Here is a 25742-nt window from a genome sequence, read left to right as displayed (position 1 = left end):
GGAGCTGTCATTATTCTTTATTAATAAAATCCAATTAATCCAAAAAAGCTTGGCCTCCTCACTGACTCCTCCGAAGCCTCTCCTAGCACCCACCATCTGCACCCATCCTAACCAGCTATTCTCTCAGTTTGCCTTGGTGGAGACGCCAGACATTCTTATTATTCTTAAATCACTTAGGTCAGGCTCTCCTTCTGATCCATGCCCGGTCAGAGTCTTGGCCGGGGTGGCCAATGTTGTTTTCACGGAAGTAACGTCCATTGTAAATTGGTCACTTCAGTCGGCGAGGGTGCCAAAACAATGGAAACAAGCTAAGCTTCTTCTGCTTCTAAAAAACCGACAGCGGATCCTCTGACACCTGCCAATTACAGTCCCATATCCCTACTCTCAGCATTGGCCAAAGTCTGTGAGATGGTTGCCTTCCGCCAACTGAATGCCTTTGTGGAAACCTCCGGAGCTTTGCATCTGGCACAGTCAGGCTTCAGATCATCTTATAGCACAGAGACTGCACTAGTGGAGATGACGGAGGCAATTAGGGAATGCCTGGATGGGGGCGGCAGAGCGGCTCTGATTTTATTGGACCTCTCTGCCGCCTTCGACACGGTACCCCACCAGCTTCTGCTCTCCCGCCTGTCTGCCATCGGCCTCTCTGGTGCAGTGTTGACCTGGCTGGAATCCTTTTTGAACACCCGCTCCCAGCAGGTCTGGATGCCTCCTTTCTCATCCTCGGCCAGGGAGGTCTTGACTGGAGTTCCTCAGGGCTCGACCCTGAGCCCCCTGCTTTTTAACATCTATTTGACTCCACTGATCTCCCTTGCTGAAGAGCTGGGCGCTAACATTATGGCCTACGCCGATGACACCCAACTTCTGTTTACCTGGAATGGCCCTGTTCTATGTACGGAGATGGCACAAAGCTGCCTAGCTGCCGTGTTTACATGGCTTGCACAGGCCAAACTCAAATGTAACGAGGGGAAATCCGAAATCCTACCCTACGGCCAATTTCTCCCTTTCTTTACAGAATCCTTGTGGCTCTCTGAATTCCCCCGTCCACTCTCTGAGGGTGGCCCAGCTAAGAACCTGGGAATTTGGTTCGGGGAGGATCTCAGGTTCATGGAACACATCAAGAGACTAATGGGTGTCTGCTTTGGAACTCTTAAATCCTTAAGCAGATTTTTCCCTCTACTCCCTCAACCAGCCAAGGAAATGGTGGCTCGGGCGCTCATAATATCCCGCCTGGATTATGCTAATGCGCTTTTTCTTGGCATACCTGGATTTCTGGTCAATAAACTGCAATTAATCCAGAACGCGGCGGCCAGACTCTTGTTTAACATCTCTAAGCGATCAAGTATTAAATCACACTTGCACGACCTTCTCTGGCTGCCCGTGGTCCAGCGCGGTGCAATTCAAGGCTCTCATTCTAGCTCACAGAGCTTTGCACGACTCTGGTCCCTCCTACATTAGGAAAAGGGTGTCTTTTTACACACCTAGAAGATCCTTACGATCTGCTTCCCATCGGTTGATGACCACCCCCCACTTTCGTCGTTCTAGGATGGGCGGCCAGTCACTTCCAGTCAGAGTAGCCTCCCTATGGAATGCCCATCCTGTTGTGCTTCGTCAAACCCAGGATTTCCAGCGTTTCAAGAAGCTTCTCAAAACTCATCTTTTTAACCAGGCTTATTAATTCTTGTACTAGCTACATGCTTGCGACCACATCGCGCCAGGATACTCAAGAGTAATTGTGCGCGTTACAAATTCCATATAACATAACATATAACATAACATTGTGGCTAGAGCTGAGGCTACAGATAAAGGCATGATTGAAATGTCGCCTGGTGTTTATGAGAAGGTTGAAGTTGTGCACAACCTTAGTGCAAACACTACTTCAGATGACACTAAAGACGACTCAAATATGCATATTGTTGTTCACTGTGGCAAAATGTATGTAGTGTGCTGTAAATGTGGTTTAAAGGGACATTTGGCCATTGATGGTAATTGTCCTGCAATGGGAAATCATGCAGGAAATGTAGGATGAAGGGACATTTAGGCAGGGTGTGTAAGAGTGAATTTTGCAGCACATGTGGCAGAGCCAAGAGCTCATCATTTTGAGAATGATCCAGATGGAGAGAATTTCATCCTTTAGGTGTATGAAATAAAAAAACTGAATAAGAGTAGTCCTTTCTGTGAGATAAAAGTAGATGGTGAGAAGGTACGTGTGATGACTGACTCTGGTGCTTGGTACATGTTGATTTAAGAAGAGTATTTGACCAATTCCCTAAGCACCAATTGAATCCTCCTGATGTGGGGTTAGTAACCTATGAAAAGAAAAATTAGATTTGGTAGGGTATATAGAAGCAACCTTAGAGATTCAAGGAGCCAAGGTATTTTAAAAATTATATTTTGGAGAGATGGGTTGTGTTTGTTGGGTTGCCCGCAGTAATTGAGTGATGACCTGGGCTTGCTCAGATATTCTATGCATAACATCATTTAAAAAAGCTGTGCAGTTCCCAAAGTAAACAAAGAGAGAGAGACTCCTTGAAGAAGGAATTGCATAGGTTGTGTAAAGATGACATCATAGAGGAAACTGAGGGGTCCGAATGGGAGGCCCAGGTGGTGATAGCAAAGAGAGCCAGTGGGGAGATTTGTCATGTATGTGGATTTGTGAAATTTAAATTCTACGATCTGGGTGGACAAACATCCTTTGCTCAACATAGACGACATGCTGGCAACAATAAATGGGACAAAGTTCTTTTTGACCCATCATCCAGATTCCTGGGCCCTAACATCCTTTATATTGTCTGAAGTGGCAAATAGGTTCAAACACATATCCTTTCGGTTATGTTTAGCATCTGCAATTTTCCAGAGGGTTATGCACCAACTTTTGAAGGGGGTGTCAAATGTGATGTATTTTTAAGACGACATACAGGTTTTTGTAGAAATTTAACCCATTCCCAACAATACACTATGGACGGTTTTGAAGATTCTCAGCAAAAGTGGGTTAACCACATAGGAATAAAAATGTAAAATTGGTGTCAAGGGTGTGGATTATCTTGGGCATTGGTTGGGTGAGAATGGAATTTCACCTTAAGATGAAGCCGATTTCAGCCATCGAGGATGCCTCATTCCCTGTCAACAAAGACCAGCTTCAATCTTTTTTTTAGGGTTGGGTGAATTTTATTCTCATTTTATTCCTATGTTTGCTGACAAAAACAAATGTATGCATACATCGATGTTGAAGAATGAAAGATTTGTCTGGTGTGATGAGTGTGAGAAGGAGTTTGGTGATTTGAAAAAGAAATTTGCTACTGCTCCGGCAATGATGCTAGTAATTCTAATCACAATGTAGAGATGGTAATGTCAGACGCATTGCCTATGTATCTCGACCATTGAGAGATGCAGAGAAGAAATATTCTAAAATAGGAAAAGAGGCATTAACGTCGTTGTTGCATATTTTAACAAATTTGTATGGGGTGCGAGATTTATTGTGCATACTGACTGTAGGCCGTAAGTAGATGTGTTTACAATGCAAGTGTATGGTCGAACTTCTGCAAGATGAGAAGGAGGACAATATTTCAGTTTTCAGTTTTTCCAGTATAACGTAAGGGGATATTTCTCAAATGGAGTGGGTAAATGCTATGCAAGGAGATGCGGTGCTGCAGGAAAGTTAATAAATATCTAACAGAGGATTGGCCCAAGAAAGTTAAATTATCCAACCAATTAGAGGCTTTGTGAGATGCGAGCATGGGGCTGTCTTGTTCGGGAGAGCTCATGCTAAGGAAAAACGTGCTTCGAAGGCCTAGAAATTAAAATTGAGCCAACAAAGGCCACATTGGCATGAGTATCAACAAACGGCAAATAAGGGAAGAGTACTGCTTGCCCAGTGTAAATCGCAAAGGTGATCAAAGTAAAAGGAATTGTATTTCCTGTACATGGAGTTATAAGTCACGGAAAACCTTTAGTTACCCTCCTCTTGTAAAAAACAAGTTGGATGGCCTGTGGAAGAAAATTGTGCTAGACATTGCTGGTTCATATAGTGTCCTGGGATACAAGTCGAACGTATGCCTTGGTGGTGGTTAAGCATTTTTCACGATGGCCAGAGGGTACATTTGCCCATCAGGTGACCATGGATGTTGTCATTGCTTTCCTCCGGCACAGTGAGGAAATTCCGAAAAGCATTGTAACCGATAAAAGTGTTACATTTGTGTTGAACACCATGCAGCGATTTTTGGAATCCATCAATGTGGAACACATTTGTCCATCTGTTTATTACCCCCAAGTTAAAAGGTTAGTCGAGCGGTGGAACAATGTTTTGAATTTAAGGTATTCAGGTGGCATTGTGTAGTGGTATTTAATGAGGTAAAGCTGTAGGAGAACTGATGTGGACCAACACTATGGAGGAGCGAGAAACTATAACTAGGTAAAACCCCTCAGCCTTCCAAACGGTCTAAAGTCATTACACTATAGAGGGTTAACCTATCTATTTTAATCCTGTTATTTCCACAAGATTGTTGATTGGCCCGTAGTATATCTCTATGCTGAGCTCAGATGTCTAGGGCCATTGTACCCTTGTGGCATCTCACTGTTTTTAACTTTGCCAAAAGACCTGCTGACTAAACAAGATATTAGGATCAAGTAGGCTATTTTAAATCACACCTAGTCCCTAGGCAGTGATTTAAGTGCTGCACTTACAAACGTGTTGTGCCTGCTCACCCACACAATGTTAGTAGGGTGTGGGTCCGATGATAAAGCAGGCGACAGATCGTACCTGCATGTGAGGACCCAGCAAAATATGCCAGAGTTGTGGTGATCAAACTGGTTCACCTGGGTGTTGATCTCACACTCTGAAGAGATATACTATGAGCCACGCAACAATCTAATGGGATTTAAAAAAATAGGTTAACCCTCTATAGTGTAATTACTAGAGAAATTATGTGTCCATATTGCACCATGCCCAATGCTAATACTAGGAAGACTCCATTTAAGGTCGTGAGGGAAGGGAAATCAAGGGCTTTGCTAACTAAAGATGTAGCAAAAAGTGGTTTGTGTAAGGAAGCAAGACATTTTACGCTTGTCTAGGCTGCTAATAAGTGGCAAGTTAGTGACAAGTTGGTGACAGGGTTAGTGTCAAGAGGAGTCATGGTCTTAGCAAAGGGTTGTATAGGTTTTCTTAATAACTATCAGGGAAGAGGAGTGATCCTTACACTGTTGTTAAGTAATTGAAATGTTTGGAATCAGAAGAAAGTGGTGAAGTGGCCTGATTGTTTGACGGAGTGTGAGGTCCATATTGGAAGAAAATAAGAATGTGGATGGAGCTAAGCAAGCTAGACTTTATCTAGCCAGAATGTGTAAAAAGCCATAGTGTTGGAGTGATTAAGAAATGTTTGACTAATTTTAAAATGCAAGTGCTTGAAATTATTTTGTGCTTCAGCAATGTAGTACTTACATGTACTCTAAACAATGTTATTACAAACACCTAACAGGTATTATTTCGAGTTTTGTGTTTGTTGTCTTGTTGTTGTTGTTGCTACTGCCCGAGAGAATGCTGGCACACCGCACATTCGGTGAGTGGGTGGATGGTTCGGGGGATGAGGCGCGGGATTCGATCAGCAGCAGTTATGTGTCCGGCTTCTTTTCATCCGCATACTGGTAAGCCCAGTCCAAGGGCCTCATTTATGAAAAGTGAAGCATCGCTGTGTGAAAACAGCGATACGTCACTTTTCACTGCACTCTCCTTGCGACACAAATGATGCGTCATATTTACAGTATGACGCATCATGGCGCAAGGAGGTACAGATACGTCAGTATTTCTGACGTGTCTGTAGGCGCAAAAGTGAAGCATTGCTGGAATGTGTCACAAAAGTTACGCAACTCCAGCAATGAGTCCTTTCACATGGGGCAAGCCCCATGTGAAAGGGCCTGTGTCAGTCTTACGCCTGCTGTGAGGCAGGCGTAAGAAATTGACGCATTTGTGTCCTAGAAATGGCGCAGTGTAATCTTATAGATTTCACTGCGTCACTTCTATGACCCTTTACTGCATCAAAACGCCCCCCTGCATACATTATACCTTGCGTAGGAATAATGTAGCCCTGGGGTTTACAAAGTGACGCATCTACCTAGATGCGTCACTTTGTAAATGTGGTGCAACAAGGCACATTTTTTACGCTGCTGGTGCGTCACAAAAAGTGACGCACCAGCGACATAAAAGTGACCCAGGGCCTCATAAATGAGGCCCCTAGTGTGTTTTGTCTCTCTTACACGCTCTCTGATCATTCTGACCCGCGAGGGATGCCTGTTTCAAGGTGTTTACTTAGGTTCCATATCCAGGGAGTTATATTTGCTTATGTATTGTGTATATATGAGCTGTCAAAAGGGGCAGTTCACCTGTGATGTATTCTAATGATGTCATAGTTTGGCACTGTGCTTTTTGCTTTATTGGCTTTCTTGCCTCATTTTCTGGTGATTTCCTCACTTTTAGAATTGCTTGTGATAATGTTCCTATATACTTAAGTCGTTCCTTTGGGGGTCTTGAGTGAGTTGCCCATTAATGATATTGAGAAGATTTCCTTGTTTTTGCAGCATATTATTTAAATGTCTGCAGTTATATCAATCAGTCTCTCATTGTGGTTTACGGGGGACTGTTCTCCAGTCACTCCGTCCACAGCACATTCAATTAAATCTATCTCTTCTGTGGTCAGAGAGTCCTTTATTTTCAGTTCCGGAATTCAGCTGTTCTGGGCATTTGGCGTGCATTCTAATGGTAACCATTTGTTGTCCCTCAACGTACATGAATTGACTCTGCTACCCACTGGGCTGTTCTATTTATCCTCTTTTTATCAGCTTGCATTATCTTTCATTGTCGGACTCGCTGGGGAGGCAGCCCTGGTAGTTCATTTATTTTGTATAATGATGGCTGGTCAGAGTCTATGAGAAGATTAAACTTCAGATGACTTTCTCAAACATGCACCAGGGGTGAGGTTAACCTCTGCCCTTAATTTACTGCTTTAATGTTATTGTAGTTCATTAAGCAACTCGTGAATGGCTTTCCTCACTTCCTCTGGTTCATCTGTGGGGCTACTCTTATTTTTCCAGACCTCACTGTGCCTGGGTACTTTGTACAGCTCGGTTTAGCTCTGCTTCGTACGTAAAGAAACTTGCTCAGACTCAACCCTCTCGAAATAACATGTAATAAATTAACCAACATGTTTTGTGAATACTAATAATTTCACCACACAATAACAAGTAATCCGAGTGTCTAAAAATGGCTGTTGAAAACACGGGAACTCTTTTGCGCATGCGTCTACTGCATTTATGTAGTATGACGTCCTTTGCTTTGGGTGGGAATTCTTTGCAGCTGGGCAGTAGTATCTAAAATGGCCACTTTGAACCTTACATGCTAATGTATATGCTTCTGCTTAAACTAAACCTCACATGTCTTGCGAATCTGCTAATGCAATAGTTAAAATAAAATATTGGGATTAGAGTAGGAATAAGTGGTATACAGAGCATTATTTATTTTCCTATTCTAACGTGTACTTCTTTGACTTTATTATTAGCTTGTATTTGGGCCTGGAGGGTGACTGAATTCTCCGTCTTGTCTGAATTCTATGCATGTGTACTGAAATCCTGAACCTCCTGCCACAAATGACATTGAACAACAGCCAAAAATTGTCTCACAAGCGAAGCGCCTGAGTACTTTGCCTCTTGACCTGGAGAGGGGAAGAAGAATTGCATAGAAATTATATACATTGTACATGAAATAATGTGAAAGTTGTTGGGATAAATAAAGTATGGGAAAGGAAAATTAAGGGCAGGAACATAGAACAATTAAACCAAAGAAGATGACTTCACATTAGTATGGTATGATGCCCTCTCCCCATCCCACTGACCAATTGAATGAAGGGAATACACGAAATTTGAAACATTGGGGGGTGGTACATACACTGAGAATAGTATAACTAAGGTAGGCTTAGTCAGTTAGATTGTCCGACTTGTCACAGACCTGTCACTGACCCAACGTTTCTAAGAAGATTGTGGATGCCACAGAGCTCATTCCAAGAAATAAGAGGTAATGTTATTTTATGCCTATTATGCTAACAACCTGATCTATTGACCAGAGAAAATTAAGTACTAAGGTATTAATGTTTGGTAAGAAAGGTGTATAGATAGATTAAATTCTGATCTTCAGCACAGGATTGACAGCTTATTGTATGCATGTTTATGAGCCCAGGTGAGTATGGTGTTTTAGAAATAACCCAAGCTGGTAATCTCGCTCTATCATGTGTCACTTTTTTTGTCACAGATTCAGTCTCTTTATTGTATTCCTCCTGAGAGACTTGTGGTTCTTCTCATTTAGTGCCCTTTACATGACTCCAAGTACCCGCTTTACCTCTGCTGGGTGCCTTAGGTTGCCCTCGTCCTTGTGAGAGCTGTACAGGTGATATAGGTGAGCTGATTTCCCCCCATAACCAGACCGTCAGACTCCCAGCAGGCCCCAGTTGGATCCAGGTAGGTAATTATATCATTCTTGGGAATTGCTGGTTAACTTTTAGCTGTAACCCTCCACATGACTATCCGCTTACTGTTGGCCAAACGCGGGGACTGAGAAATTGTAGAAAAAGCCTGTACAGTGGGAGGTTCCCAGAGCTCTGATATCAAGGGCGTGACACATGTACTGGGCCAGTCCTGGGGTGAAGCGGAGAAGAAACTATTACCCTTCCCAGTGATCTTAACTTGAGTCCGTCTCAGGGGGCACAGGGCACCATAATACTGCTGTGGCAAGCAAGATTGCTGGGGGAGTGGGGAGAGCTTTAAACAAGAAGAAATACTGGCCTCTGACCACTAGGTTCAAACACGGAGGCATGGCCTGAATCAACCTCATCGGGGTGGCACTCCTCGACTCACCTCGGCCTTTGGTCACCAATTTGGAGAGACGTTTTAAGGCATCAACAAAGTTGGTTCTGGCCCAGGGCTACAGCCTTTTAGGGGGCCCTCTGAAAAACCCAGCTCTGTTCTGCAGAGAGCCTTTCCCTGATGACCTTCAATAGTTCTTTAAAGTGGGTGATTTGTGAGAGTCTATTACAGACATTTTGCAGAGAAATGTTGGCTTATGTTTCATGCAACATCCATAAAAACAGTTTATTTTAGATCAAAACAGAACCTCATATATGAGAAATGGGAGAGTGTCACAGAGATTATTTGCAGTAATATTAGTGAGCTGCTCCTGTGTTACAATATTGAAAACTCACATCAGTATCCTTGAATATAAGATGTAAACACATTTAGAATTTGGATGAGTGAGCCTCAGTACTGTCAGTGATCTGGCCCAAGACCGCATGAAAGAGTTGAAATTGTATGATAATTCAAAACTGTTCCAAACAGGAGCCCCTAAATACACTTAGCCCAGGGAACCTTAAATCCTTAAGATGTCCATGCCACCAGTCGCATCAGGACAGGCACAGGTTAGGGGCTGTCTCTTTTCTATTATATGGGGCAGAACAATACCCTCCCAGAATTCTACAGTTGTTTGCCTACTAAGGGCAGGGCATAGAACGAAGCACCAGCTAAACTTCCTGCTGCACTCTACTTCTGACCACAGCTTTCAGAGATTTCAAGGCCTCCCTCCCACCCCCTCCTTAGGCGTCTTCACCTCTACCTGGGCTAGCCACATCTGCGCACCAACAGTTTTCCTCCCTCCAACATTGGTGTCCAATACCTTTGCCCCACCCATGTCCCTGTTGGTCCAGTCTGGGAACTTGGGAAAGGCTAAAATGGAAAGACTGTCAGAAACCGACATCATGATCTCAACGGTGGAAAAGCCATCCTTAATGGATTATGTGAGCTTTCCGACTGGTCAAGTGGCTCAAGGAGCCTGTCAGAACCCTGCTGGTTTCACCGGCCGGTTTACACCGCAATCGCCGACATTGTAATTTGACAGTCGGAATGTAAACATACCATGTCGGTCAGTAAGCCTCTGACGAGCGGTCGAAGGCTTACCGACTGACAACGTAATGTGGCGCATGGTCTGAAAGGAGGCATCTATCCCCATTTTGTCCCTTCCTGGGATTTCCAGAATGATCAATAACAACATTCAATATTATATCAGAGTCTCCTCCAACAAGAACTTATGTTTTACCATTGGATCATATACTGAGCCATCAAAGAGTTGAGCCTTATTAGTGGTAATCTTTCCAAAAGTAAAAAGCTTGAGTGGGCATACCCAAATCTTATGAGGGTAAACTGTCAATCATTTGTAAAAACAAGATTGATCCTTGTTACAACCTATGCACATAATATGAGAATTGGTTGTCAGAGCCTTTATGGATATCCACCACTCTTCTCCACATAAGATCTGTAGTCTCAGAGTTGAATCCACTCAAGCCAGCAGGTTCTTGTGAGAGGAAAATAGGGAAGGGAACAGAAGTGAACACACACTGGAGGGCAAACAACTGTCTCAGTTAGTTTCAGAGTTACCTGCACCAATGGTTAGAGGAGAAGTGGTTTGAGTTTTGCTCCTGCCATAGAGCAAATAAGGTCGAAAGATGAACCCATACAGCATGAGTATCGGTATAGCTGCTCATAGATTTGAATACAGCACAAACCTATTACCGTTGTGGGTTACCTGGTGCTCCTTAAAAATGCTGGTAATGAACTTGGAGACCTTCCCTGAACTCTGGACCACAAGGAGATCCTATAGCAGACAGCCTGACTTCAAATTGAGGGAAGCTACAGACAGCCTGACAGAGGAGCCATCTGCATGAGAAGACCAGGTAGAAAAGAGAAACCCAAAAGAGATACAGGGGACACAATATAAGGGTATGGCGATTGCAATTTTGATGAACAAACTGAACAAACAGGAACCTTCCCCTAAAGTAGTTACTATGCAAATTGTTCCCATGTATCTGGTTCTTAAGTTATCCTGGGTGCAGTTCTTTCATCATATGATTGGTCCCTTGTTTCTGTCTAACATGGAAGGCCCTCCTTCTGTATTTTAGCCCCAGTATCCACTGTGTGGTCTTCTATAGCCCCCAAGTATCAGATCTTAGGGGCATATTATCAAGGGTCTTATCTTCTTCCAAAAAAGCGGAGATAATCTTTTCGCCCAATTAGCAAGCCAGTGCTAACATGCATTAGCGCATGTTAGTAGCCGTTTTGCAGACGCCTCGCTTTGCATCTCTAATGAGATGCAAAGTGGACGCCACTGGGCATACCCCTGTCATTACCCCATTATGGTCATGATTTCATTTTCAGTTTCAAAGTATCAGTTCTGTTGTTGAGCATTTAAAACCTTGTCTTGAAGGAAGTCAGTTCCAAGTGAATAGTTTTGATCTTGTAGTTGGTTTCAGCTATTGAGTGTTTCACCTTAGACCTTGTAAACTTTATGGTTTATAGTTTATAGTTCAGCCCTCACAGAATCCAGCATAACATATGCCAAAGGACAAGCAAGTTCCACATGTGAGGAGCTTTGTTTCTCACCATAGATAGCTTCTGAAAAGAATAGATGGCATGAGGGTAAAAGGGTTGACATGAAGAAATATGTTGTACATTCTAGAGTAATAGCTTGATGTAGATGGAGGTCTTTTATATGATTATGACATCTGTAAGAGAGATCAAGTGATCACGGAAAAAAGAAGCACATTTGTAATAGTGTTACAATGTTTCCAGTTGAATGTCACATGTACCGTGGAGACTGCATTAAATTACATAATAAATCAGTGTCTGGTACAAAGTACTTAAAGAATGTTATATCATATTGTAGGACACTAAAGGCAATATCTTTCATAGTGGAGCTCAGGGTCTCACACAAAAGGAGGAACGATGAGAGGTTACCACAAGAAGAGACTTCAGTAGATCATAAATAATAATGGCAGCCTCCAATGTTCTGTATGACATCATCCTTTAGAAGCCAACCCAAACCAAATGGCTGCTGCAAATGCCAGTGAGCAAGAACAGTTTGTGGGTGGGATGGAGCTGCTTAACAGTGGGTAGAAAAATAAAGTGCTGCCACGGCATCCCCATGGAGATGACCATTTGCTCAGCTCACCCCCTATTGAAGACAGTTATGAACTTGGGAAGTAGCTTAAGAGGAGCCTATTAGAGCCTGCAGAAGTGCCAGCAATCCCCACTTTTGCAGGTTTTGACCAAAATGGATTTCCAGTACTGTTGGATCTCTCTCCTACTTACCATTTTGGTAGTAGACTATTGGTCATGTTGTTCATGATGTCAGCTGCAAGAAGTGGGAGGTCATCATCCTGCAGAGGCAGTTACAGAAAGATGTGTCTCCTTTAACCAGGGGTTTCCTCTTAGGAATCAACAGGTTCCTCTAGAGGAAATGAAGATCCTGAGATGAAATGTGGCTCCTGAGGTCCAGAATTTGTTGATGCAAACTAAGCAAGGTGCCATCACACATGAGACTGAGCACAGAATCTCCAACTTAAATATAGGATACAACAAATATTTCCTGTTGTGCTATGTTAGAATTCCCTGGTAGGTGTCTGAGGCTGCTCCGCTCTGTTCCCGGCTGCCGCCTGTCGCTGCCCACTCTTCTGATTGTGCCTGTACTCTTGCCTTGCCCTTTCTCTCACTGTACTTAAATTTAATTCTGCCAATTCTGCCTTTAATTTTGCCTTTTCTGTAAATTTTCATTGTGCCCTCCTCTGTTGTTATTGTTGCATACGTTTTTCTGCCGCTGCTGCCCCTGCGTCCCCTGACGGTCCCCTCTCCCGCACGTCCCTCCCCCTTCCCTATTTTAATGGCACCCACTGCCCATCAAAGGCGCACCAAAGGCAAACCCGTCTGCACCCGTTTGCGACCTGACCGTGACCAGCACCAGGGCTCTACCATCCACCGCTATGACACAGCCGCCCTCCCTGCACTCAAGCCCGGAAGAAAGAACAACTGCCAACTGGCCATGCCGAATATGACCCAAGGCCAGTTCTTCTGCCACCACTGCCGCCAGATCTTCACCACTGCTCCGGCCACCAACACTGACCACGCCTTAAGATACGTCCTCCTCAACGTGCGCTTCATGCACAGACACGCCGTGGAGATGTGGAACCTCCTGGACTCACTCTCACCCGATGTTGCCTCTTCAAGGAAACCTGGAGCAACGCTTCCTCCGCCCCCGACATTGCCATCCCGGACGGATACAAGATGCAGAGGAAGGACTGCCCCAACCACCCAGGAGGAGGCCTCACCATCACTCACAAAAACTTCCTCCGCATCAACACCTCCAGCTAAACCTTCCCCACAGCCGAACACCTGCACTTCCAGGTCCAGACCAGCCCCAACTCAACACTCCATGGCACCCTCACCTATAGACCCCCTGGCCCTCTTCGCCAACACCATCACTGACCTCATCGCACCCCACGCCATCGCTGCCATGGACTACATACTGATCAGAGACCTGAACTTCCACCTCGACAACGCCAGCGTCCCCAACTCCGCCACCCTCCTTGACAATCTCGCCAACATCGGACTAAAACACCTCATCACCACACTGACCCTCAAGGTAGGACACACCCTCGATCCCATCTTCGCTGGAGGGATTAGCGTCCACTTTAGTCACACCACACGACCCCCATGGACCGACAACCACTGCATACACTTCCTCATCAACAAAGCCAAGGCTCCCAAACCCACTCTGCGCCCCCGTGAAGGAACTGGAGCAAAGTCACCCAGGAGCAACTCAATGCAACCCTCAACTGCAACACCCCCACGGCTGCAACCGACCCCAACCTTGCAGCCGGGGAACTCCAGACATGGATCTCCAACTGCACAAACAAGCTCACCCGCTACACGACCGGTGCCCTAGGAAAGCCGCCTGGTACACCACTGACCTCCAAGAAGCCAGATGCACCTGCAGCCACCAGGGGAAGAAATGGAGAAACAGCAAGACACCGGAAAACTACACCACCTACAAGAACGCCATGACGGAATACCACCAACATATCAGAACTACCAAAAGGACCTTCATCCACAACAAAATCCTCGCCCACTCCAGCAATTCCAAGGAACTCTTCTGGGTCATCCAGGAATTCACCAAACCCCGCAGCGAAGCCACGGACATCACCCCCTCCCAGGACCTCTGCGACAAGCTCGGATCCTACTTCCACCTGAAGATCAAAAACCTCTATGAAAACTTCAACGACCACACGACTGACTCCGCAGCCCTCCCGCCCTCCGGTAACACCAGTCATCAAACTATCTCCTCCTGGACCCCGGTCACAACCAAAGAGACCACATCTACCATGAAAGGCATCCACTCAGGGGGTCCACAGACCCCTGCCCACCATACATCTACCACAGAGCCGCAATTGCATCCGAACTACAATGCACCATCAACACCACCTTCCAGACCGGCACCTTCCCCAAAGCCTGGAAATGCGCAGAAGTCAGCAAATTGACAAAGTTCATCGAAAACAACGCCATCCTTGACCCTTCTCAATCCGAACTCCGCAGCAACCACAGCACCGAGACCACCCTACTCGCCACCACAGACCACATCCGCACCCTCCTCGACCATGGCCACACCATAGCCCTGATTCTCCTCGACCTGTCAGCAGCATTTAACACTGTCTCCCACCGCACACTTGCAGCCAGACTACACGACGCCGGCATATGAGGAACCGCCCTCGACAGGATCTGATCATTTCTCACAGGCAGAAGCCAAAGGATCAGACTGCCACCCTTCCTCTCCGAACCCACGGAAATCAACTGCAGAGTCTCACAGGGATCATCGCTCAGCCCAAACCTCTTCCACATCAACGTGGCCCCCCTTGCCACCATTGTCCGATAGGATGGTCTCAGCATAGGATCCTACACCATTGACACCCAGCTCATCCTCTCCCTCAACAAGGACACCACCAGACTCAACTTCCATGAAGGACCGCAAGATGTTGCAATATAAGATATTTCCCTCATAGCCTATATATACTTTCCTTTCAACATTATTTATATTCCTTTATAATATCATCAAAATACAACAGTGACACATAATCATCTCATTATTCTTTTTATTTGAAAAATGATTTTTTTTGTATATGTATATTTTTCTTATTTTAAAAAAAAAAATTCTTTAAAAATACATTTTACATAAACATTTCATATTTTTTCATGGTTATAAATCCATATTCATAAATGAGAATTCAGATCAAAAACAAATACTTTTCTTAAATTCCTACAATAATATTACAGTGAAAATATTCTTAGAACACAAATCTACAAAACCCTGGTTCAAATTTCATAAATACAACCATACTACAGTCATACAACCACTTTCATACTCAACACAAACACTCAATATCAATTATGGCCAGAGGAATCCAGCCACAATAGAGAACCCACAGTAGACACTTAAGGGTTCCACGCAAGGTCTAATATATAGGCTATGAGGGAAATATCTTATATTGAATAGTTTGTAATTCCCCTCTTTTCCCTAGTCTCAAAATAATACGAGAGGGGTCCCCTATTTTTCACTTCCGCAAGATGTTGCAGCCTGGATGAGCAACAGCTGGCTAAAGTTCAACTTGGAAAAGACTGAAGTCCTTGTCCTCGGAACCACCCCATCGGCATGGAGCAACACTTGGTGGCCCACCGCGCTCACCAGCCCCCTGACCCCCACAGACCATGCCAGAAACCCCGGCATCGTACTCGACTCCTCCCTCTCCATGACCCGACAGGTCAACGCTGTCGCTTCCAGCTGTTTCAACACTCTCCACATCTTCCGTAAGACTTTCAAATGGATCCCCCGTAACAAGGAAGACAGTCACCCACGCACTCATCACCAGCAGGTTGGACTATGAAATGCCCTTTACGCCGGCATAAACAAGTCTCTACTCTGCAAGCTCCAGATGATACAGAACACTGACGCCAGACTCGTCCTAGGTATCCCACAACACGAGCACATCAGCCAACACCTACGGAAGTTCCACTGGCTCCCCATCGAGAATAAGTCCCCTTCAAGATACTCACTCACGCATACTAATGCCTACACAACACCGGACCCCAATACCTCAATGATAGAATTGCCCTCCACGTGCCCAAAAGAAACCTCCGATCAGCCCACCTCGTCGTCGCTGAAACCCCAAGCATCCACCGAGCCAAAGCAAGGGGAAGATCCTTCTCCTACATCGTGGATAAGACCTGGAACAAACTCCCAATCAACATCAGACACCCCCCCTACCTGAAGACCATCAGGAAGGCTCTCCAGACCTGGCTCTTGAGTTGAACGGAACTGCAGACCACCCCCACGGGTGAGTAGCACGCTTACAATTCCCTGATTGATTGAGTGCTACCCCAACTCCAGAAGCCTCTTTCCATTTCTCTTTTAACCCCACATTACCCCATCCATGAAACCGATTTTACAGGTTCAATTTGATCACTGAATTCTCCCTATGTAACTGTTTTATTATTTTCATCTTCCTTCTCCCATCTCCCTATTCTGCCTGTCTGTTGCTGTGGGTTATAGCATGAACTTGCAAAATAAATCCTGGTGCTCAACAATGAGTTCTGGTGCAAATCATCTCTATTTTGTGGGATTTCGATCCATACTCAAAACAATAAAGGACCCAGAAAACAATCCTAATTTTTGTTAGCATATAATATGGATGGAGCTTTGATCTGTGCCTGCTTGACCAAGAAGTTGTGCTAAATAAAGTGGGCCCTGGAGTCCTGTGCTACCTACTGATCCTGCAGCAGAAAGGGAGTGACTCTTGACATCTAGAGAAGAGGTCAGAGAAGGGTTGGGCTGGATGTTGTTCCAGCATCTTTATGCTCCCACCATCAGATCATAATCCTTAATGGTGTGGGGGCTGAGGTTGCTGGGGTGAAGGAGGAAGAGAGGGAGTTTAACTGAATGTCTCATGCATCTTTTATTTCTGATTATGTGACCTCTGTACCTGGTTAGTTTATTACATTTATATTGTATCATTAACCAGAATTGGCATTGCCAATAGTCCTGGCTCATACATGAATGTGCCCCTTTAGTTATGTATGGGGTAGCACACTCAATAGGTTATCATATATGCACTCTGTCACCCACCCTTGCACTCTTTCATCCATTTTTCCACCTATTGACTAATTTTAGCATTTTCCCCACTTATCACAATGAAACACATAAAGAAACTCTACAATGTATGCAAGATAAATTGAAGGAATAAACGTAGAAAAAAAAGAAAACATGCTGCTGCCTAAACATGGTTCGAAGAGGCTTGCAATAACAAGTCAAATTAAACATAGCAGCCAGTAGCTGCCCTGTTTTAAAATTCCTGAATTGCCTCCCAGGGCTTTCAATTGGATATTAGCAAGAATTATTACAGAGCAAATCTTCTTGAGCTAGGACCTGTCAAAGCAGGTGATCAAAACTTTAATCCATACCAACTAAGTTAATGATTGAGATTCCATGTAACAAAGTACATTAGTCCAGGTTTTAACATGGTGCAAAACAATCCACCCTTAAAGGCCTTTTGACTTTAGTATAATGATTTTGCTAAATAACAAATTAGACCTATTGCTTTTGTTGTCAATGTTCATAATAAACAGTTCAGACCTATGGCATCTAACATAAAGTTTCTCAATGAACCAACTAGGACTGTAGCCTTTATCATTTGTCTGCCAACATACTCAACTGAGACCTACTGTATTGAGCATAAGCTTGCCCACAGGGCAACTATTTTGTAGGCAGTTTAAAACTACAAATATGTACAAGATTATAAAAATAATAAAGAATCCCTTCCCATGAAGCCATAATAAGTATTATCATAGTGCAAAATCTGCTCTCCTGAGGGTTTGTTCAAGTGAGTCACCAACACTAAAACCCTTGCCTACTGTGGAAAACTGTCATATCCCATGTAACACAATACCTGCGTACAGGCTTAAGCACACTATAATAACAATCCACCCTTAAATGCTTATTACCTTGAACACATGCTTTTCCAGGTAAATAAATCAGACTGACTGGCTTTCTCATAACTTTTCATAATAAACAGATCAAACCTATAGAATCTGACAAAGCTTTTTTTAATGAACCAAAAACACCTACAGCCATTACCATTGTTTTTTTATGATACCAACACAGACTGACAGAAGTGTGCATAAACTACCAACCATCAAGCGTACAGTTATAAATGTAAACATGTATAAAATTGTAGTTGATAACCAACACACAGCCTTTCTTAAAAGAGTATAATAAGAGCTATAACAGTGAAAATCTCCTACGCCCAATAGTTTGTCACAGGGGTTACCAACACCAAAAGCCCTTGCCTACTGTGGTAAACTGTGAGATTTAAATTTTACAAAATACCAATAGTTTGTAACACAGTTCTATTGATTGCCCTATTACCTTTAACAATTTTCACAATTAAAAAGCCCAGCCACTGCCTTTATTATAACTCTTCTTAATGAATGGACCAGACCTAATGTATCAGATATTAATTTTACCAGGCTTATAGTCTTTATCTTTGGGTTGATAACCAACTCACACATACCGTAATCAATGTATGCTTTCCCACAAGGCAGCCATCAGGCATGCAGTAATGACATAACAAACAAGTGCAAAGTTACAGTTAGCAAAACAAAATACTGTCTCTAGGAAGAGAATCTATCAAGGATTATTACAGTGCAAATCTTCTATCCCCACAGGGTGTGTAACCAACACCAAAAACATTGCATTCTACGGTAATCTGCAAGATGCCAGGTAGCATAATACTTCTCTAAGTATAGCAGGCCTACTGCCGTTATTGTAACTTTTCAGAATAAACAGATCAGGCCTATAGCCTTCATCACTGTCCGCCAGCATAACCAATACCGTCCGGCTGCATTGACCAGAAGCTACCCCACAAGTCAAAAAGTGCAATATAAGCACTGTTTTTCAGTGGAAGCAGACAACTTCTGGACACTCAAATGGTGAACTGAAACAAATCTGCTTGTGGGTGGAGCATAAGAGCATGCCTACAAGTGTGGCTGTCTTGGGACTGCCAGACTCATGGTGGCACAGAAGTGAGGGTCCACCGGCTTGCCGATTATGGCTTTGTAACTCACATCGGCAGTGGACGGCCTGCTGTGCCAGGGAACAATTGTACCCTTGTGGTGGCGCAGGTGTGCCACAATGCAATATGCTGAGCTGGGATTGGCGCAGTCACACTCAGCATATTTTGAATTCTTGCTCCACCATGCATTTCATAGCTGAAGCCCGCCATTAAAAGTCTGGCGGAGCAGGAACAAAGCGGGTCGTAAAGGGACCTCATATGGCCCCCAGCATGGGGATACATATGCCCCGTCTATGTATTACCACAAAGTTCCAGCACGGCATGGACATCTACGTCCATGCCGCGGATGTCCACGTCCATGCGTGCTGGAACTTTTGTGATGTTTCCATTGCGGTGCCTGTTTTCCAGGCACCGCCATGGGAAAGGCAAGGGACCGCCGACCATATCACGAGTTGAACTCATGAAACAGAAGTTCAACTCGTGATACGGTCGGCAGTCCGTCAGTCCTTGTGCAGGTTTAGTACAGTGGAGCCAACGTTGAGCCGGCGCCACTGCCCCAGACTCGTAATCGGGCCCTAAGTTCCTCTCTCAGTAGTATTTCTGAAAGATCTTTTTTATTGATCACACAAAATTAGACTACAGCAGCACTTTCAAGCTAGACCTAAAAATGTAACTTAAAGTCAATGCCATACTTATGTAAAATGGTCTGAAACTGACACAGCCTAAGTAGCTTGGTATACAACAAAAATAAATGAATAAGAAGCAAACCGTACAAGGAGCAAAGCTGCTTTACAAAACCATGTCTCTCAGAAATTAATTTCTTCCTCAACAATGTTAATGACTAAAAGTCATTAACATCATTACAGCATGACAGTTCTATATAATATCCATGCAGCAAACTCTCTCTGCACAGTTATACAATCTAAATGAGATTTATTTTGCATGGTTCACTGGCGTATGTTCTAATGACCAACTCACAAAGGTAATTTTACACATGTAGACTTATGCATGTGTAAATCATCTACTGTACCTAGGTACAAATCTACATATTATTTAGCTATTCACCATTTCTGAGTGTAGGTATACATTTATGTTTAGATTCCATTCCCTAGTAGATCCTCCCACAACAGGATTTACAACTGTAAAGTTATTGCTAGAGCATCGAAGATCTCCATATGGGAAAGTATAGAGAAAATATTTCTAGCCACTCCCCCATTTCCCCCATTCCCCTCCCACATTTATACAAAAACATAGGTTCATGGCTGCCAGTGACTTTGCCACCTTGGTGAAGATCGCTGAAAAGAAAAGATAGGAGATGATGAGGTACCGATAGGTTAGTGAGTAGTAATTTGGGGTACATGAGTAGTACTAGTGTAATAATAAAAAGGGCAGTTTATGAATAGGCCCCCTAATGCCCATCCATGCAAGCATTAGAATGTGAGACCTTTGTCTCAATTGTCTCCTATTTCCTTATAAAAATACATTAATGATAGGAGACAATTTTCAAACATATTTTACAGTGCTGGGGAGGCATTATGATGCAAGCCTTGGACATCTTTGTGATACATCATGTCTCTAGAACTCTTCTATTAACTAGAACCCAAGACTTGTTACAGGACAGGCATATCTAAGTGTTAAGGAATAGTATAGCTATTCTACGGAATCTGAAATATTGTGTGATATGACACATAACATCTTCCTAATATAGGAGAATGAATAGAGGTAATTGTGTAGAAGAGAGAGGAAACATCATTGGACTGGTTGGAGTGAGGAAACTGAGTGCTACAGAAGGATCCTAGGTACTCACGAAACTTCCACACCTAATGGCCTTTGCCAAGGATAAGAAGAAATACAGCTGAAAATAAAAGAATATGGTCAGAAGTGATTTTGAAATACACATAATTGGCTTTCATTTGGTACCTAGTCCTTGAAACCATTGATCTTGATAGTGCTTACTGAGTATTATACCTGTGTCAAATCATATTTTTGTGGTTCATAGGACTCATCTAATTTCTCAACATGTCTCTTGAGATATATAGGATGCTGCGGATCTAGGCCCTTATTTATGAGGATTTGGCATAGGGCAGCACAGCAAGTCAGTTTGCTCTGCAACCTTATGCCAAAAGTGAAAGGACAGGAATGCACCGTATTTATGCAAACAGTGCATTCCCCTCCTTTCTACCTTCAATGTCACTGGTTTGGCAGCCTAGCACCAAAGCAGGAACGCTTGCACCATGGTGCAAGCGTGCCTGTGCTGTTGGCAGGATTGTTTTTGTGTAGGAAGTGGGACCTTCCTGCATAGAAACAATCCTAAAAGGTGTCTTCCATTTTCTATGTGTGCTGCAGCACACATAGAAAGAGGAAAAAAAGACTAGCAAAAATAAAGATATTTATCTTCATTGCACTTCACCTCAGGTGGTATAAGGTTTTGTTGCTTCCCCAGGTTTACATGCTCTCATAAATGTTGGAAAGTGTTAAAATCCATGAGTGACGTATGGGAAATTCCACCACAACGCCCATGGAAAACCTCCCAAAGGCAGAGTAAAGCAGCACAGCGATTTGTGCTCCCTTGCCTTACTCAGTATCTATGAGCCATGCATAGTGGCTTTGTGTGGCCTCATAGATATGATTTTGTGATTTGCGCCACTGGAGTGTCACAAAGAGTGACGTTCTGGAGGCACATGAGGCTCGTGAATATGCCCCTTAGTGTCTGATATGCTATTAACATTTGCAAACTATGGAGGTATCATTTGTACACAACTGGTTTTCAAATAGGAATGCAATTTGCGATGTGCCCTATGGATAAAGAGGTTGCAACGCAATGTACACCAACAACTTGCCTACTAATTAAGCGAGCAGGTTAAAATATATGTCTTCATGTGATTGACTGGGAATGCAGAGATGGAAGCCTGCAAGTAACAGCAGAAATCCCTCTCTGCATTTCCATTCTCACACAGGATTTTTTCTTTTTTTTTGCAATCAGCCTATGTCCATTAAAGAAACCAGTAATGCTTTTAAAATAAAGAAATCCTGTTGGAAGTCACCGAGATGAGCAATCAGTGGTCCTCTGAACCAAGGCTTGCTCCTCCCCAATTCGTCCTATTATTCTTCAGGGAGAAGATATGCAACGGAGGCAATTTCTTCTTTACGCTTAAGATACCACCCCATTTGGTGTATGGGTATCTGATTATTGGTAAACCACTGAGACATCCATCTCCAAATTTCAGATAGGAGGGCTGCGTCCATTTCTATGCTCTCTCTATTTACTATTCGGAAAGGGTTGCAAATACATTTGTCAAAACAGGATTTTCCAACTCTTAAAAGGCCATTTGTAAATAGAGAAAAAGTATTTGGTGGTGGCAAACCTTTTGATTTTGGGATTTAAAAGTGTTTTAACCACAAGGCACCTTTGTGCATAAAGCCCCTCGTAACTTAAATGTAACTTCCTCTCAAATTTAATGTGACTTAATGTAGCGATAAAAATTTATTTGAGGTTTTTCATCCTCTAAATATGCTTTCTAATAGTGCTTGTTGCCTGTGCTTTGGAAAATGCACATTTAGGGTTCAAAGTATTGGAACTTGACCAACAAAAGAGTTTGAGAGTTTTACAAAATTCAAGTTCTTCAACATTCTTTTAGGCTGGATGTAACGATATATCTCTTAAAATCACCTAAGAAAACAATTATTGCTGGCAGGCTTCAGATCATGGCAAAATTGAGAAAGTGAGGACATTGGAACATATCTTGATCAAGAGATGTCCTAAGTACAGTAAATGCAAAAGGGGAAATTGACTCTTGCATGTCAAAGATGCCATAAACCAGCAATTTATTTCAGACAAATTTGTGAGCCATTTTAGAAAAACAGAGTCTCTTTTTAAGCAATTGCAATCAATAAAAAGTGTAACGAATTTCTAAGTTTTAACATTTTGTAGGCTGAGACATAAAGGACAATGTTCCTGCATGTCTTTTTGGCTATACAGAAGACAATTTTCTCAAAAGTCTATGCAAGGACTTTTTCTTACCACCTCCGTTTTTACCGCATAGGTATGGGAAACGCCAAACGTTGCCAAGCCCAATTGCATAACCCACGCAGGAGAGTAAGAAGTCAAACTTTCCCTTCCAGCTGCCCCGGTCTGGGAGCTCATCTTTGCTAGGGTTTTCCTCCACTAAAGAGATTGTCTCCTCTGGAACAGCCAGCTTCGCTTCAGAGGGAGAGTTGAGCTCCACAGATGTGCGGTCCGTCTTCCCCATCACACTCTGTCACAACGGTCTTACACAGGAAACATGTGCCACAGAAAGAACCAGAGCTTTGCTCTATGGCTGTCAAAGTCTGAAAATTCCAAGATCTTAGAAGTCCAATTCTGAAATCTGCAATGAGAGAGAAGACATAAACCAGACTGTTTTAGGGTGATGTTAAAGAGAAACTGCCTTCATACTTTCTACTGATCTTTTCTTTAAAGTAGCATTCTTTTTTGTATCCCTTTAAAACCCTCTTCTCAACCAGATTTTGATATGCCAATGTAGCTGTTAAATCTGTGAGTACAGATATAATATCAGCAGACTGAGACAGAGATTTTGAGAATCTCAAAGTTTCCAGCCAATCAAAAGAATTTTAAATAAATATGATGGTACATGATGCTTGAAACCAAGTTTATATTGATCAACTAGAGCTGCAGGGCATTAAATTTCACCATCCTGAACCATTGCTGTGTGCCAAAAAATCTTTAAGGATCTCCTTCAGAAATTAAGAGAATAACCACTGCAAAGAGATCCAGGGCCCATGATCACTAATACAGTCGGCATTGTAATGGCATTGCCGATTAAGCCACATAGCCACAAGGAAACTGCACAAATTACAAAACAAGGTATATCATGCAGCTGAGGTTTGAGTTGCGACTCAAAGAAACTACTGAAATGCATAATGTTGGCATTCAGAATGGTAATATTATTCTAAGGTCTTCAATATTGCAGGAGATCTCTTACCACTATCAGGGGTAACAGTTGAACTGCATTTACAGTGACTTAAAAGGCTTTTAAGGGGTTGCCTATCCAATTGCATCACAGCAAAAGTGAGAAGTGGGAATTTCCCCCTCGTCACATTTCTTTCGGTGGATGTATGTCCTGCCAGCTTTTGCTCATCTTCCCAGGTCTCATTCCACACCACTTTTAGTGGATGTCCAACCCAAATTGATGCCACCATATTGGTCAATCCACGGGACACCATACACCTTCTAGAAGCCTGCGCCTGAGTCTTAGATTTTAATGTTCTGGTAGGAAGTGTTGGAAAGATGAGATATTGGTACTCAGTTAGAGCCTCTTTTGAGCCTTGAGGAGAATGATAACTTCTTTTGATTCAATACGGGCAAGTCAGCTCAAATAGAAGACCCTGAAGGAGTGACATCTAGTAAATGTTATAGTGGTGAAACATGTAGGCTGATGAAGCTTCAGGTATCTCCTTTTGAATAAAGTAACAAAACTTTTAATTTTGAGAACAAAGTCATAATTTCAATTATGACCATATGACCTCATCAATCAGTCTTCCAATACTTGAACCAATGTGTCATCTTTATTGTTTGAACAAAATATAGTATCATCGAGGGTGTGAACCAGACATCGGCATTGTGAAATGGTTCAACATTGGTAGGGAGCTGCCAACAAATGCTACTAGGGCATAACATTGCTGATTTATTTTGCATAAAGGCATAAAAGAAGAAGCATTTAGAAGAAGCAACATGTATCTTCATAGGCATATAGAGAGCGAAAATGAGGGTGGGTCTACTGAACTAGTGCATCAGTTGGTGGTGACAATAGGGTACCCACAGGGTTTATAGAGTCTTCAGCTGCAGGGTTGCTTGGGTTCAACATTTTTGCTGCTCTAAAAGCATTCAACACTGTGAGCACATGAAGTTTGGCTGGGTGAGTATAAGAAGACAAAGTAGCCTTTGTAATTTGGATTTTCAGGACATGAACCAGCACAATTTAAGTGAATGGCTGTATTGTGAGGAGGTGAGTTGAAAGATACTTCAAGTGAATTGTTAAGCAGACACAGCTAAAGCTCCATCCTGTCATGTAGAAATATTGCATCAGTACTATCTCATCCTGAAATTACGAATACCTGGGATGGTGGAAATACTGCAATAGTTCAGTGGTGTACAAGAGGGTCCCCCAATAAATGGAAGGTACCAAAGGAATTGGGAATACTGCACCTGATTCTGATGGCAATTCCAACTTTTTGGCCTTTGCATACCCAGCATTGTCACATGCTTTTTAAATATTTGCTACACTTCTAAACATCTTCCCCTTTTAAATTCACTTTACATAAAATATAGTTTTCAAACTAAATTTCAAAAATAAAAAATAGATCTATACAAATGTATTATAATCAACCTCAACATCAAATGCATATACAATAGCAAAAGCATTTATTTAAAATTTCATAAACCTATGACAAATGTATAAAATATTTCTCAATAATTAAAACAAGAACTTATTAAAAAAAAGTAAACGAATCTCATAAATAACATTACATTCTACCAACTTGTGTAAAAATATAGAGCAATCATAATTATTAATATTGAATAAATGCTATTAACATTAAAAAAAATGAAAAATTGTAATTGCAAAACTAACACTGTTCTTACATACATTGATTAAATATTGTCAACCGTTTTGCCTTCACCCATCTGTTTTCTGAACCTATAGATGTTGACTTTGAGAACTAGGAAAACGTTAGCACTGTTAAGCAGTGCTAAAGTGCTGGTACTGT

General features: G+C 42.8%; 1 protein-coding gene across 1 annotated transcript in view; it reads right to left on the bottom strand.

Moving 5' to 3' along the window:
- Positions 1-23227, bottom strand: part of LOC144809515 (sodium- and chloride-dependent GABA transporter 1-like) — a 357006-nt gene extending 333779 nt beyond the window's left edge. Inside the window, exon 1 of the mRNA XM_078673719.1 lies at positions 22999-23227. Coding sequence (XP_078529845.1) covers positions 22999-23227 — 229 coding nt within the window. The remainder of the gene's footprint in view (positions 1-22998) is intronic.
- Between the last annotated feature and the right edge of the window lie 2515 nt (positions 23228-25742).

The sequence above is a fragment of the Lissotriton helveticus genome, chromosome 1_1 (genome assembly GCF_964261635.1).
Source record: "Lissotriton helveticus chromosome 1_1, aLisHel1.1, whole genome shotgun sequence".
NCBI lineage: Eukaryota > Metazoa > Chordata > Amphibia > Caudata > Salamandridae > Lissotriton > Lissotriton helveticus.
The sequence above is the reverse complement of the archived record's forward strand: the minus strand, read 5'-3'. Positions and strand labels throughout refer to the sequence as shown.